The sequence below is a fragment of the Corylus avellana genome, chromosome 5, assembly GCF_965113065.1.
Source record: "Corylus avellana chromosome 5, dhCorAvel1.hap1.2, whole genome shotgun sequence".
NCBI lineage: Eukaryota > Viridiplantae > Streptophyta > Magnoliopsida > Fagales > Betulaceae > Corylus > Corylus avellana.
The window spans coordinates 11,859,263-11,875,804 of record NC_142494.1 but is presented as its reverse complement, the minus strand read 5'-3'; the positions used below and the strand labels follow the sequence as shown (position 1 = coordinate 11,875,804).

The 16,542-nt window shown below is 38.5% G+C and overlaps 1 protein-coding gene and 1 pseudogene across 1 annotated transcript; one reads left to right on the top strand and one right to left on the bottom strand.

The window, feature by feature from the left end:
* The first annotated feature begins 4,965 nt into the window (after window positions 1–4,965).
* LOC132182974 (trihelix transcription factor ENAP2) lies at window positions 4,966–6,204 on the top strand. Its single transcript, XM_059596350.2, has one exon. The coding sequence runs from the start codon at window positions 5,172–5,174 to the stop codon at window positions 5,970–5,972; it is 801 nt and encodes a 266-aa protein (XP_059452333.2). The 5' UTR covers window positions 4,966–5,171; the 3' UTR covers window positions 5,973–6,204.
* A 6,889-nt stretch (window positions 6,205–13,093) lies between these two features.
* On the bottom strand, window positions 13,094–13,560 carry LOC132181840 (uncharacterized; annotated as a pseudogene).
* Window positions 13,561–16,542: the final 2,982 nt, after the last annotated feature.

Genomic DNA, 16,542 nt, shown 5'->3' with positions numbered 1-16,542 from the left:
ATAAGAGCTAATGGTGAAAAAATCTTAGTGCTTTCTTCTCTTCCCTGATGTGGCTTTTGTGGAACTTCGGTTTGCTCCTCCTTCCCCTCTTCCACTTGATTTTCAGCCACCTCTTCACTCCTCAATGTGACAGCTTGCTCATGATAGTAGGTGCACTCTTCCTCCATGTAGTGCTCATTAGGATTGGCCACCAACTGACTTTGGCGCTCTTTTTTTTTTTTTTTTTAAGTATGTCTGATATTTGCTTGAGGTGAGCCTCCATCCTTTTAAATGATTGCATGCGAGAGTTTTCCATTCTTTCAAGTGATCGACTTCTTTCCTAGGCTTTATAATGAATTTTAGGGAAGCTTCAAATTGACTAGTCCTTATGGGGTGATAGCGCAGATGTGGCTAGCGCTTTTCTCTGGGTCGTTACATATGGTATCAGAGCCATAGCCCAGCCTGAGATGGGGGGAGCGTGCACAAGCCCATGAGGGTCGCCAGCGAGGACGCTGGGTCCTAAGAGGGGGGTGATTGTGACGTCCCACATTGCCTGGGCATGGAAAAGATGAAGTGTTTATATGGAATATACTCTCTCTAAATGGTATGAGGGCTTTTGGGGGTAAACCCAATAATAAAACCGTGCGGGATTGGCCCAAAGTGGACAATAACATACCACTTGGAGCAGGGGTGTTACACAATAGGTGGTCTACGATTTCTCCTAGCAGTTCTTTCTATTTTGGGATCTAAAGGTATAATCTCTCAGTTCAAGGATCTCCGACCAAGCATACACCAAACAAAAAATACTAAAATAAATAAAACTAACAAACACAAAATAATCACAAAATTAAGAAAATCAAAATAGAAAGTAAATGCAAAAATAGAAAACAAAATACTCACAAAATGGACCCAAAAAAAAATGGCAAAATTTTTTTACTTAGCTTCTGCCAGTCTGCTGATACTGTCTGCGGAGGTGTGCAGGTGGAGCAGGATCGAGCACAGGCGTGCAATTGTCCGTCAGAGGTGCTGCTTGTACGCTCGAGTGGCAATGGCTTGCGCTCGAGCATGCGTGTGCAGTGTGCTTGAGCGCAAGTGTCGAAGGGTCGAGCGCAGATGCGCTCACCTTGCTGCCTTGTGCTCGAGTGCGCTCGAGTGTGCTGAGGTGCACTCAAGCGTACTACACCTGGTACGTTCGTCCGAGACTGCAAAATCTGAAACCAAAAACAACCCAAACTTCTTTTTTTTTATTATTATTATATAATAACATAGAAACAAATAAAATAAAAATAAATTTGCAAAAATTAAAAAAGAAAAAAAAATCTAACTAAACTAGTAGAAATATAAAATCAATTATGACAAAAATTAATTTTCACAAACAAAAAACAATTCCCCAGCAATGGCCAAAAACTTGTTGTGAGTTTTAAATGTACTCGCAAGTGCACGAGTCGTTTGCAATATAGCTTCTGCAAGTGCAAGGTCGAATCCATAGGGAATTGTGTTCGTGTAAATAAATTTCTATCTAAATCAATTTAATTTTAACCTAGTCCCAATTTTGAGTGATTTTTCTTGCAAAAAGATGAATTAAATCAAATGATAAAAACACTAAGGTTTCGTAATTCATTTTTCCAAATCAAAACAACATAGTCTCGTATTTTTCTTATACAACTGACAAACAATAATGCCCTATGTGTTGTTCTATGTTTCTTATATATATATATATATATATATATATATATATATATTAAAACATTCAATGAATCCAACCATTAAAAAAATCACAACGAATACCCCATTGAAATCAAATTATCCAATGTATCCGTTTGATTTACAAATCACAATGGATATCCAATTTCAATGAAATGATTTGATGTATCTGTTGGATGAAACACATCGAATATCCAACATTTAACACATAACAATCACAACATTCAATTAAAAGAGATTAATCAACTAATTGAATTGGAATAAAACAACACTTTTATTAAGAATCGGAATTGTATGAACAAAATAACGAGAGTGCAATGATATAAATATTAAAGCCTCTCATGATTACAAAAAGCCTAATGAGATGAATTGCTAACATAAAAATTAACAAACATACAAGGAGAAACGAATTCAAAGCTCAAAAAGGACAAAAAGTAAAAAATATGGACTGAACAGCGCCCCTTTGGTCTGTTTACAAAGAAAAGAATGATATAAATACTAAAGAATTAGGCTTCGGCACTGCCAAGTCAGCCTGAGTGTGCTCGATTGCACACTAGGTGCGCTCAAGCGTACTCAGGCGTGCTTTAGGACTCTTGCGGGGCAGCGCTTGGGCGCTACTTGTTTAGGCTTAGGCGGTGCTGCGCTCAAGCATGGGTGCCATGCGCTTGATCTCGACTTCCAGAATTGCACTTTTTCCCGCTTCTTTGCAATTTTCACATTAAGACCACAAGTTTCTCTCAACAGCCTGCAAAACACTAAGACACCAAAACTAACCAAAACATCATAAAATAATATGGCTTAGCAACTATAAATTAAGGAGCCCAAATATGCAATATTCGGCACTCATCACTTTTCGTCTTAACGAGGATTTTCTTCCGTCAGGACAGGAAGGCTAAAATCTGATATTTTGAGCCATTCCCGTCATAACAGGAGTTAATCCTTGTTAAAACACAAAGAGTAAAAAAGTAGATCTAGATACTTGTCATGAGCCCGTCATAACGCATCAGCTGACGGGAAACTAGGGAGTCCAACTTTTATCCCGTTATATGTCCCGTCCTGACGGGGTTGTTGACGAAAAAATAGAGGCTTCAATTTTGCTCTCGTCACTTGTCTCGTTCTGACGAGGTTCTTAAGGAGAAATGCTCTCGCCCCTTGTCCCGTTTTAACAAGGTTCCTGACGAGAAATGCTCTCGTCACTTGTCCCGTTCTGACAAGGTTCCTGACAAGGAACCAATAGCCTCTCGTTACATGTCCCGTTCAGACGCGACTTCTGATAAGGAAATAGAAACTCCCCGTTACATGTCCCATCCTGACGGGGTTCTTGATGGGAAACCAGAGAGCACTCCTTCAGTGCTGTCACGAGCTCGTTTGACGCCCCATCCAACAGGGAAGGTAAAAAACTCTTAACAAACATCAAATCTTCACCCCGACACTTGAGGAAGAATGGGAAAATACAAACATATGTTTTGATCATTAAATAAGGCCAAACTAAACCTAACAATTTTAAACCTTGTACTACTCAAACAATGCATGAGTATGCCTACATACCAAATCGCCATCTTCAGATTATGTACGAAGTATCTTCTTGGGCCTGCTAGCACCAAACGCACAAACTCTTCTCCCAAAATGAAAATAAAAAACAGAGTAATTAGTGCAAGAATTTTACCCGAATTTGGCAGAACATGCTTGGATAGAATTCAAAGAAATATATACAAGAGTTGCAAAAAACAAGGGAACATTTCTGGTGCAGATAAAAGAAATTAATTCTCATTGGGCCATTACCGTGACCCAAGGGAATGTCAAGCTACTGGTGTGACAATGGGCTTTGCCTCATAGGCCCAAAGAAAGCCCCATTTGCCTCACAGGCCCAAGGAATGCCCCACACCTACACAAGCGCCAAGAGGCCTGAACGCCCCACCTTGAGGCCAAAGGCCCACGAAGCAAAGGAGGCGCTAAGGCATATCGACTTAAACAAATCCACCAAGATCATTCGGTTCAAACAAACTACATGTGTCCAACAATAAAGAAAGTCAGAATCTCTCCAAACAAACCCAATCTAAGTCCAACAACTAGATGCGGTCAAAGAATCTTCATATCACATTTCAAAAGGTGGTTACGAGGAAGATCCCAAAAATCAAGTCAAGTAAAAGTTCCACAATGACTCACACACTCTGCTGCATCTATAAAAGGAGCAGCCCACTACAACACCAAACACACAGTGATCCCTCTCTCTCTACTTTTATCTTGATATTATTTTCTCAATCTTTGGAACTTTTAGAGTGAAAGAGAAGGGAGAGAGGAATAGAGAGAAAATGGATCTTATGGGTTTCCACTCAAGAGGTGGTAATCTCTCTACTTAATCTTGTTTCACTTATACTATATTAGCTTTTTAATCTTAGATTTGCATGAGGTTGAGTAGATTTTAATATCTAGGTTGGTTTCCATGAAGTTATTGATGGGTTGATGGTTAGATAGTCTTGATATGTATTACTATGGGTTATTTGAGATATTATGAGTATTTAAGTTTCTGTTTATATGAATGGAAGTAAATTTATATGATTAAATTTAGATCCATGATTGTTTAGAGAATGGATTGAGGTTTTGATTCGCTTAACAAGCATGGATGATTTTGGAGGTTGTGTTTTCTATTAGGTCGGTGTTAATATATATTCATGATTGGACCATTAGTTATGTTTAGAACACGGATTAGATGGATCTAGAGGCATAATGGCATTTCTAGTAAATAATCGATCGTTTAGTTGCTTAGTTGATCGGACGGCCTTGATAAACAAATGATCGATGGTTTGGTAGAAAGACTATTTTGCCCTTAGCTCAAGGTTTATGACGTATTAGCTTAAATCTAGCTCCGATTAGTGATTCTTTCAATGATTTCAAGATTTGGGAGACCTTGGAAGGTTTTGTGGAGGAGCCTTGCAGTTCCAGTGAGTAAACTCACATAGATACCTGTTATTTTTAGATTACTTTATGGCATGACTATTTAATATGATAAACATGCTTATTTGCAACTTATATGAAAAATCTTTTAAAGCTGTGTGAACTCTAAACCTTAAAAATGACATCACTAGGGCTCCATGTTACAACCCCATGTCAAATGAGATACTCTGTTAGTATTTTTGAGGACAATTTTGTCATTTTACTTTTTTTCTTGGACAAAAATACCCTCTTAAAACAACTAAATGAATCCTCCATTTTAATTGGGATCTAAGCTCAAGCGGGCCTTTATGCCTTAGCAAAGCCAAGCCCGTTAAATTAGGGTGCCAATTTTGACATTAAACGGGTTAGAATTATAAACGGATGAAGCAAGCGGCAAGTGGTAATCTCCGCCCTGAACCTCACGCTCGGCGTCATTATATAAAACTCTCAGCTGCTTTTTTGTGTCTCTCTTTCTCACACATGCATCTCACCGCCCTCACGCCGCGCTCGCTGCCCGCTCCGTAAAATTCATAAAACACACGCACTCACCTCCCATGGGCTCCGTGCCACGGCCGTCACACACCGTATTCCCGGGCCGCGAGGACTGTTGGAGCGAGGACGCCACGCACACTCTCATCGAGGCCTGGGGCGACCGTCACCTGGAGCTCAACCGCGGCAATCTCCGTCAGAGGCACTGGCAGCAGGTCGCCGCCGCAGTCAACGCCCGCCACGGCCGCGACGGAGCCAAGTCCCGCCGCTCCGATGTTCAGTGTAAGAACCGCATCGACACGCTCAAAAAGAAGTACAAGATCGAGAAGGCTAGGGTTTCCGAGTCGGGCGGCGACTACGCCAGCGAGTGGCCCTTCTTCGCCTCCCTCGACGCCCTGGTAGGATCCACCTTCTTCAAACCCTCGCCGCTGGCCGCCGGAGCTCACCGAGAAACCCTGCCGGAGGATTCTCCGCCGTGGACGCTCTCCTCGCCGGTGCCGGTGGGTCCCCGAACTAAGAAACGTCCGGCGGCGTCGATGGCAGAGGAGTCGGGCTCGGACAGGTGGAGGTGGAGCGGAGGGAGCAATAGGAAAGGAGGGGAAAGGGAGGTTGGGTACAGGGAATTGGCGCAGGCGATAGAGAGGGTGGGGGAGATATACGAGAGAGTGGAGGGGGCGAAGCAGAGGCAGATGATAGAGTTGGAGAAGCAGAGAATGCAATTCGCAAAGGATTTGGAGTGCCAAAGAATGCAACTCTTGTTGGAAACGCAGGTCCAGTTTCAAAAGATTAAGCGCGCCAGGTGGTCCGGTGAGAGAGAGCTCTTGCATATACTCTCATCTCTCGGTAACTCGGTTCATGTTTTGTAATGGGTGTGAGTTTTTTTGTTTTTGTTTTTGTAGGTGTTATTTTTCAGTCATTAGTTCCAAAATGTGAAAATTCTTGTTACTATTTACTTGTTAATGTTTGGTATTTGTTTTAGGGGAGTGTTTTTTATTCCTTCTGGGGGTTGGCTTCTATTGTTTGTGGAATTTTTGATATTTTACAGCTTTGGGGATTATGGTCCGCTAATGCAGTGTATTAAGAATATTCTTCATGATTTTTGTTTTTGTTTTTTAAATTTTATGAATGCAATATTTGCCCGTTAATAGAATTAGTATTGTGGAAAAGGAGGATATTTTGCAGAACTAGTTAGTTCTCTTAGAAAAGGCTCGCAGCAAGCATTACATGGAATAAAATGTGCATGATCAAATAGTGTAGTTTTGTTTTGTATTTTTTTATTTTTATTATTTTTTTTTTCATTATATGTTTTTGAAGTACTGATGCTTATTTAGACGAAAACGGGATATTTATTACCGACTTGCATTTTGGAATAAAATTGTTGCCTTCATCTTAGAGGGTCATGGAATTGTCATCAATAATACTTCATTCCTTGTGACATGAGCACATTGGAAGTCTGAAGTTGTTGGTACATATTGACTGGACACAGCTTTATCTGTTCTGCGGGTTAGTATCAATTCTTTTTTCATTGTTGACTTTAGTCATTTTATGGATTCTTTCATACCTTTCTTTGTGTGGATCTTTGTCAAATTGCTTTGATTTTATGGTGTATAGACTGGATTTTCTACAATGGTATCTAAAAATGAAACTTTATTTTATTCCAACACAAAGTTGAACCCAAAGTTTAACATGGGCATTTGTTTGTTAGGATGGATGCATTATTTCCTGTTTGAGACACTTGTAGCCATGCTAAAAGAATAGACTATTCATCTCTAATATTCTTTTTTTTCACTTATACTCCTGGTTCCATTACCAATTTGCTGGTGTGACATTATCTTACTCTACCATCCTACCATCATTGGCAGTCACTTGGAAAGATAAGCTTTGCCCTTCTGTTTGCCTTGGCTTTTGCGCCATTTATACTCTAATAGTATTGGAACCCCTAATTTCACATCAACAATACGGCCAACACCCCTGAAACTGTACACTAGCCAGAGTAGCCATTATACATTTCCCTTTAGAACATAATACCACATTTCTTGTGACAAAAGGACTAAATATAGAAAATTTGTCTGGCCGAAGCAGGTTTGCCCCTCCTGTTGAGTTGTGTTGCTAGTAATTTGCTCCAGCATTTCTGCTTTGTCCTCAGGATAAAGAAGTTGTGATTTTGATAAGGAGCATATCAAGTTAGAGTCTTCTGAGATCCTCATGTTGCTCACTTTTAAAATGATTGTGGTTATGAGCAACAAAAGTTAGTTCATGGATAGCAGTGCTGTGGTTTAATTCAACATTCCACAAGTGAAGGTGGTGGTCCCGCATTAGAAGCACAAAGGGAATTGGCTTTTATATTGTATCAGTGGCCCTAGGTCAAGCAAAAGGATACATATAGTGACAATGGGTAGTACGCTGGCATCAAATTCTATTGATAACTTTCCACTACCTGAGTCATGTTTTTTCCCCTCCTCTTCTTTTTCCGATTCAAGAGAAGCATCTTGTTGCACTCACAATCTCTGGGATAGGAAGCCTGGTTGCTGTCACATACTCTGCGGCCAGCACCCCTTTTAAGGTTCTTATGCATACAAGTCAGTGGCGGAGGAAAAAAAAGGGGAAGGGGGTGGAATACTCAGTAGTGAGAGATGGACACTTGATTAGTTACTGACATGAGCATGTATGTCTGCACCTTTTGGTGCATGCTGTTTATAAGCCAGTAAAATTTGTATGTTTGTCAGCATTTTGATTTATTTGTTACTATATCTAATAGCTTTGAGTATCATCAGATGTTATGGACTCATGTTTCTGCTTTTATGTCTGTTGAAATATTGAGTTACCTACCAATGTATTGTGAATATACTTGATCTTAGTCTGATGATGCTGTCATTGGTAAATTTTCTGATGCATGGAAGTATCATTTTGTTTGCTTATTGGGTTCACACCATCCAACATATTGTATTTCTTCTTTTATTATCTAATTGGTGATCGACTCTGGTATTTGTGCCAATGCTAGTGGTGGATTAAGAGACAAAGGAAGTATCTCTTTCCACTTTGTCACAGTCATTCCTCCCTCGTTCGTCCCTGTTCAACCAAATCACCAGGTGTAGTGGACTGCTTCATCCCTACTATTTCCCTTTCCCTCCCTCCATTCCGCAACCGTAGTGTAGAACATCTCTGTGTGCGCCCATTTGTGTGTGTGCATATGCATATGTTGTCTCATATTTTTCTTAATTCTGTTGAAGTATGTTTCTCTTAGTGTTAAGCTGACGGGTCTCTGTGTAGTGTTTAACATCACTATGAACATCAATGCATATATGGTTACCATCTTCTTGAGATCACAACAAAACAATGGCAATGACTTTTGAGACTTTGACTTTAACAATTTGCGTTTTATTTAGTTTCAGTTTTTTTTTTTTTTTTTGGGGGGGGGTGGGGGGGAATAGTAAGTGGTATTTTGTGGTGAAGGTGGTTATCGATAATGACTTCTTTGCAATTCTGAAATATCCCTTTCTAGATAAATTTTCCTTGATCTTGTTCATATTAGGCTTCCAATAAGATTTTATAATATCTTATAATTGTTGAAGAACTTGACACAACATGAATGCTAATGTTACACTGATTTTGAAATTTTTTGTTAACTTATCTTTTTTATTTTGAACTTCGCAGACAATAACTCATACCCAACAATGTGATGCCCCACAAGTATTTGTTGGTCGTTTCAATTGAACATGTCAACATTGACTTAATGTATATTATTAAATGTACCAACTTTAAAATCTTAACCATAAAATGAATATTATCAATTTCATTTGAAATTGAGAGCACTCTATTCTTATAGGACCCTATTATGGGAAATGGATTTGCGCCGTGGTGCTTGGAAGCAAAGAACAGACAAATTTGAAGTAAATTTGTTTCTTTTTGGAACATCATAAAGTCTGAGGACGCCTAATATTTTCAACTAAAAAAATTTTCGTTATGAATTCCTGTTTTATCTTTCATTGCTCTTGTTATGGTCAGACTTCAGAATGTAATGTGTAATTTGCGTTCTTCTACTTTTAGCATTGCATCCTTTACTCATTAACTTGAATCCGAAAAAGGGAAGGAAAAATGTTGAACTTTTGTAATACCTAAGAATATGTAATGGAGTCTAACGACCAGTATTTTGTGAACGGCCTTTTAGCCTTATGACAAATTCTGCACCTTTGCATATATCGAGCAACATCCTTTGAAGATTTGGCCAATATAAATTCTCTTCTACTATGGCTGTGTTTTTTCCCTTCCCAAATGTTCTCTAGGGTGTTACGATCCTAGTGTCCGACATAGGTTAAGAGTATGTTTAAGATTGTATTTGAGAAATAGTTTTTAAGTCAAAAAAACTTTTTTTTTTTTTGGGCAAAAGCTTTATTTTAAGCTTTAACTAAAATTGGATTTTGGCCATTTTTAGAGTAAAAAAGTCAAAAAAGTATTTTTGAAATTTTTTACTAAACATGCCAGTTTTTGTTTGGCACAACTTTTTAAGTACTAAAAGTACTTTTTAAGCCTCTCTAACGCAATCCCAAATAGGTCCCGAGTCTAATATTAACGATGCGTATATATAAGCTATTGGGCACCCTTTCCTTGCAAGTTGGTTTTCATGGGTGAATTTTACCTAAAATTTATATAATTTGGTATGCTATAGCCATCACGTAGAGTATGGGATCGAGCGCAGTTTGTCAAGTATGTGATCGAATGGGTTGCGGCTTTGTAATTAAGTCATGGAAGAGGTGACCTATTTGGGCACCCTTCCCTTTCAAGCCAGTTTTCAAGGGTGAGTTCTACTCAAGATTTGTATTACATGGTCACCTCCATGTTTTCGATGATTGCTTGCCATAGCGAGCAATTCGGCACACAATGCTTCCTTCCCTTGAACAAAGAATAACGCTACACTTACTCCCACTTGATTACACAATTTTTTCACATCCACATGTCACTTTTAAAATCACCATTGAATATGAGATGAATTTTTATTGGATTTTAATTCAACGGTAGTTTTAAAAGCCACTTGTGAGTGAAAAAATTGTGTAAAGAAGTGGAAGTAAGGCTTCATTTGGTTTGTGGAATGCGTATTCCATTAGGAAAAGTAATAGATACTATTGTGAATAGAAGAGTGTGGAATGAAATAATCACTTATTCCTATTCTTTAATTTGGTTACAACGTGTCTGTTCTAATTAGAATTGAACCATAATAACAAAAAACACCCACATTATTTATTTCTTTTTTAAAAACTCAAATTAAAACTAAAATAATTAAAAAAACAGAAAAGGTTGAATTTGCAGTGGTTGGCTGGCCACCCACTTGAGTACCTGGGGTTGGTGTGACCACCCCAGAGCACCTTGGGGTGACCCCTAATGTGCTCTGGGAGTTGTGCGACCACCCCCGGCGGATTTGTGGTTGGCCAAGTGTAACACCCCGTGGAAATCCATTAACTGGTAATTGACTCCATGGTTCGCCTCCTAGCCTTATCCCTCACAGGACAAGACTAATGGATCTTAACCTCTTCTAAACGAAAGAATACAGCAGAAGACTTTAAAGTATAGGAATAGAAAGCAATAACTAAATACAATAATTATAATCACTAGAATAAAGATAAACACCATCACATAAATAGATCCGTCATCAAAATATATATTACAGACCAAAAGATAAATGTCTGGAAATAAGATAACAAGATCAATGCCTAATCTTGAGTAATGCTAACATGATGACAATCTCAATCATTTCCGCTCGTTTAGTTCCTCTATCATCCCACATGAACTTCAGCCATACCGAGTCCATATCTTAAAAAATGACTTGAATCAGGTCTTGAGCAACCACCATGATTCGGTTCGAAGGCATTCTCCTTTACGCTAGTTAAACCGCGCAATTATACTTAATGGAGGGAGAAAGATAAAAGGAGTAAGTCCAAATACTCAGTGAGTAATAATGCACATAATGCCTATGCCACTTAGTAATGAACTCCGTTTGGTAAAGTATGCAACATTTTAGGTATGACAGCTATCCATGAATGCAATATAGATATAGTATATGATATAATCATGAGAATCAGTGATAGTTCAATAGTATGGTGTACCCGAGATATTACCCCTTCTCAGCAGAGTTGATGCTATCCCAAGGCACCTGTAATAGACTGCCGGTGACCCGACTATTGTACGCTACTGTCCATAAAACTAGCAGCTCGACCAAGTCCGACCTTGGGTGGCTTACGCTACTAATGATGTATGTCGTATAGAGACCGCTCGTTAAGGTTGCCCCGGTCACGAAGGCCCATATAACAACACACACATTTGAGCATAAGGTTAACATGTATAATAAGCCCATGGTCGTTATCCCGTACGTACCGGTGTACCATGTCATACGATACAATTAGTCTTGTCCGTATTTTATATGTATGCTTTTACAAGTCTCATTGTCATTATCTTGTTAAGTAGCACATTTTTACAAATGATATAGTTCATAGTGCAGCAAAGTGTATATCATGAGAGTTATAACTATGCATGTTTGGTACACGAAATAGTCATGCAATGCGGAAAAATAAATGGTGAGCATTATGTGAGTTAGAACTCACTAGGGTCGAACAAATTCTCCGAGTACTTTTCCAAGTGATCCGGGTTCTCCAAACCTGTGGAAAACCTACTACTAGTCCTAAGTCCAACTAAAACGAACCTAAGACTCGAAAACAAGGGTCGTAGGGTGCTCGACCAAAAAGGCATTCCCCTAAACGTCTTTGGCCGAGTGCTCGTTCCTTAGGGGCGAGCGCTCGGTCAGTGAGGTTCAGGTAGAACCTCATTTGGTCCAAATGCTTCTCGAGCCTCCTCAACTGGTCCTAAGGCTACAAAAAGGGTTTCTAACACCTCCTAACCAAAAAAAGTCTCCAGGCAACAAGATTAAGTTTAACGGAAAGGAAAAGCTTATAACGAGATTAAAGCTTAAACTTCTAGATGCTAACGACTAAGCTACTGTAAAACAAGAAGCTAGCATATAACCTAATGAAATAAGCAAGGAAAGGCAGTGGTTACCTCAACACAACAAGCTCTCCAAGAAGACCTCCTTCTTCTCCAAGAATACTCACAAACTTCACAAACTCTAAAAAAAAATCAAACAAGCACGGTTTCTCTAGAGAAACAGGGTCGGAATGGGCTGCAGAGGGCGTGGGAGGGGGGTATTTATAGGGTAGAAAAGTTGTGAGCTTCGTAGGAGGATTTATGAAAAGCAGTGAGCACTTGTGTACTATAGTATCGAGTGCTCGTGTATTGTTTATCCAGGGTTTTTAAGTTGCAGGTGGCACACGCGGGCAAAAACCAACGGTCAACAAAAAGTCAACGAGGGCTCGGCCTGGTCCCCACATGAGCGCTCGTGTACTGTAGCCAGGTGAGCGCTTGTGTGGTCCCCTACGTTAGTGTTCGTGTATTGTAGCTCAAAAAGTCCAAAATTCCAAAAGTGCCCCTCTAGCTGTCCCTAGTGATCCAAAGTCCAAATTAACCTTCTAATCAAGCAGTCTAAGCCTTGTTAATTATTTGGGTCACTACATTCTCCCCTCATAAAAATTTCATCCTTGAAATTTTAAGATAAAATAGCAAAAGAACAGCACTAAAAAGGGGTGAAGTTTTACCTCTCGTCCTTAATATCATCGATATCATGCTCAGTAGGTTCTTGGGCTATCTCCTCCCTCTTACCAATTGGCACTACTTTGTCCTCAAACAAATGCGGAAAATCACCTCATAAATTGTCTAGAGCATCATACTCGATGTTGCCCACACTGTACTAGTCCTCATCAATCTCGACACCCAAGTCTATCAACTCACAGAATGAGTAGTTCGACATGCAATTTGGATCAACTCGCATTGGTGTCATAACCCTGTAGAGGAAAGCAAACTCTTTCTTAGTCAACTATTCCATTATCCAAAAACAGAAACAGGTATACTGTCCAAGTATAATCTTTTAAAAAAAGAGTCATACAAATCAAGTCTCAAATAAATGCGGATAACTATTCCGCATGTCCTGCTCTGCCTCCTATGATGCTTTAGTACCTTAACGATGGGAATCGTCTTGGTACGTAGTGCTTCCTCCTTTCTGTCCATGATCTTCACCGGCTCCTCAGTGTATGTCAGTCCTTCCTGGATCTCCGATGGATCGTATTCCACAACCACGTCGGGGTTAGCAATGTACTTCCTTAACATTGAGACATGAAAAACATCATGCGTCCCTACTAAATCTGGGGGTAAGGCAACTCTGTATGCTAGTCTCCCCATCCTTTGAGGGATCTCAAAAGGTCCAATAAATCCGGGGCTGAGCTTCCCATTCTTTCGAAATCGCATCACTCCCCTCATGGGTGATATCTTCAGGAATACATGATCCCCCACTTCAAACTCCAACTAACGTCTCCGATTATCTGCATAACTATTCTGCCGACTCTAGGCTACACTCATCCTCTGTTTGATGGTAAGAGCTTTGTCGTGAGTATCTTGAATCAATTCAGGCCCCAACGTTAGTCTCTCACCGATGTTGTCCCATTATAGGGGCGACTGATGCTTACATCCAAAAAGTGCTTCATAAGGTGACATTCCAATAGTTGCTTGGTAATTGTTGTTATAGGCAAACTCAATCAAAGGTAGGTACTGAATCCAACTACCCTTGAAGTCTAATACGCAAGCCTGTAACATGTCCTCAAGAATTTGGTTAGTTTGCGTTGATTGACCATCTGTCTGCAGGTGAAAAGCAGTACTAAACTTTTGTTGTGAAAATTTTAATGTACTCGCAAGTGCACGAATTGTTTTGCAGTATAGTGTTGCAAGTGCGAGGTCGATCCCACAGGAAATTGTGTTTTTGAAAACAAAATATATATCTAAACTAATTAAATCCTAACCTAGTTCCAAAAAAAAGATTTGATTTTGGGTTTTGCAATAAAAAGAAAACATAAACTAAATAAAATAAAAATAATCAAAAGATAAAGTACTAAGGTTGTGGAATCCATACTCACCAAATCATAGCAACACATCTCATGTTCATCAATATTATCCAAAGTTCTCACAATAAAATCTTAGGTATGTTTTACTTTCGCTTCAAAACGTTAATCAAAACCATCCCATGTATCTATTCTTTAACCCAAATCACAAAAGAAATCCAATTTAATTTAAATCATCAAGTGTATCCGTAAATCACAACAAGATATCCAAATTAAATCAAACATCAGATGTATTTGTAGAACAAATCACAAGGGATATCCAAATTTTTTATGAATAAAAAACCAAGCAATCAATCATGTGAAATTATCCTAAATCATCAAATATATCATTGAATCACAAATGATATCCAAGAATCACTCAACAAATTGATTAGAAGTAAAACAATTGAATATAAAAACTCAATAAAATTGGATAACATTGACTTACATGAATACAATGTTGCTCTTCGTTGATGAGGCTTCATCATCAACCTCAGTTGAGAATTGAGTAACTAAACTAAAAGGGAGAAAAGTTGTGGAATTTCGTTCTTGGCAACCTCTCTTTTTCTGAAGCTTTTGGGGTCTATTTATAGGGAGCAAACAACCTTAGAAGCCATAGGAATCCCAGAAAAATCGTGCTTCAATCTTCTAGTCAAATTAGGAAGCAATCCTAGTACAAATCGGAATAGGATTTGTCTAGATTTACGTTCTTTTATTGCGGGACAATTTTGGCATAGCAAACGTCCGAAATAGGCAAATCCTATTTCACAAGAAATTGTATAATTTTGAGTTAGCTGAAATTTAATCCAATCTGATTTTGACTCAAATTAGAGAAATTTCGATTTAATTATGTCCTTGATTTGGTTCAACTTAACTACATCATATAGGTCTTCTCAAAGTGTGCTTTCTTCCAAACTTTGCATTTTTTCCCTTTAAAGGCGTAGTTTTCCTTTAGTAACCTACAAAACACTAAAAACACAGATCTAACACAAAATATTAGATTAAGACACAACTAGAGGATTAACAAATGTAAATTAAGGGGCTCAAATATGCAATATTTGTTACTCATCAAACACCCCCAAACTTACATTTTGCTAGTCTCTTAGCAAAACAAAATGAAAAAAAAAATGAAAGCATGAAAGCATGAAACATAAGTCCTCTGTCGTGGGAGAGACGATTACATTTAGCATATGCAACAAGCTCTCTAAACCCCTAGGCATCCCTAGTGGATGAGTGAAGTCTCGTGAGGGTTTAATAGAAATGATACCCACAAATATTTTCAGTGCTATGTTATTGGAAAGAATGAAGTTTCATACAAAGCATGGCTCTCATTTATAAGCAAGCTTAAAAAAGATAAACACAACATCACAATCATTAGGGCATCCAAAATCAAATGGTTCATAAATGGACAATTGAGACATCATATGTTCTAATAGGTGCAAAGTGAAATTAGCATGCAATCATGAGGCTTCAATTTAATCTCAAGATAAAGTACCTCAAAATTCGTTGGAATCCCTATCAAACGAAACAACCAAGGCAAGATATGCACTTTTCTTTTTTCCTTTTCACTCTTTTATTATTATTATTATTATTATTATTATTATTTATGTAGGCTTTGCAATGCAACTCTTTTAAGCTTTCGAATTGACCTATGTAACGAGTGTTAGGCCAATGACTCCCAAACCAAATGGTTTTAGGGCACTAGATGTAGAATATCCCTAAGGGCTTATTAACTCAAGTCAGAAAGGCTACGAAGCCAAGCTAGCCAGATCATCAACCAAACTGAACTTCACACATTTTTACCCAAACACTCAGCGCTTAATGAGGCAAGAGGTCCGGTTACTCAGTGAAAAATTCAAAATGATTTTTTTTTCTTTTTTATTTTATTTTTTTTATCTTGCAAGCGAGGGTTATTCATTAATAGGTCATCCACCAAATCTCAAAATAAACATGGTTAAGCTCAAATATCTTACCTCACAGAGTATATGCTAATGTGCGCATTATAATTTCAACTCAAAACAAGTGAAGTCTCTTTAGCCCAAAAATAAGTCAAAGGACTCAGATTCCTAATGACATGATGATGTGTTCAAAATGTTAAGCAAGCCCATGAAATGCAAATCACAGTTACAGTTTTACTCAAACTTAACAACAATAAAGCACAATTTTTTTTTTTTGACAAATAAAAACAAACAAACAGATAGAGTGTCTTTCTATACCCCCAAACTTGAATTACACATTGCCCTCAATGTGTAGTATAGAAATACATTACCAGAGGTAAGGAAACATCAAGGTGTAAAACATTAGTTAATTGATTTCCATAGGGCGTTATACCAAGGCCACCCCCAATGACGTTCGGGGGTGGCCACTATTGGGAGCAGAATAAAAATGATCCCCAAGACTTTTTACCATCAAGATAAACATGTTTAGATTTAAGGCAAACATATAAGTTATAATTACTTACATGTAG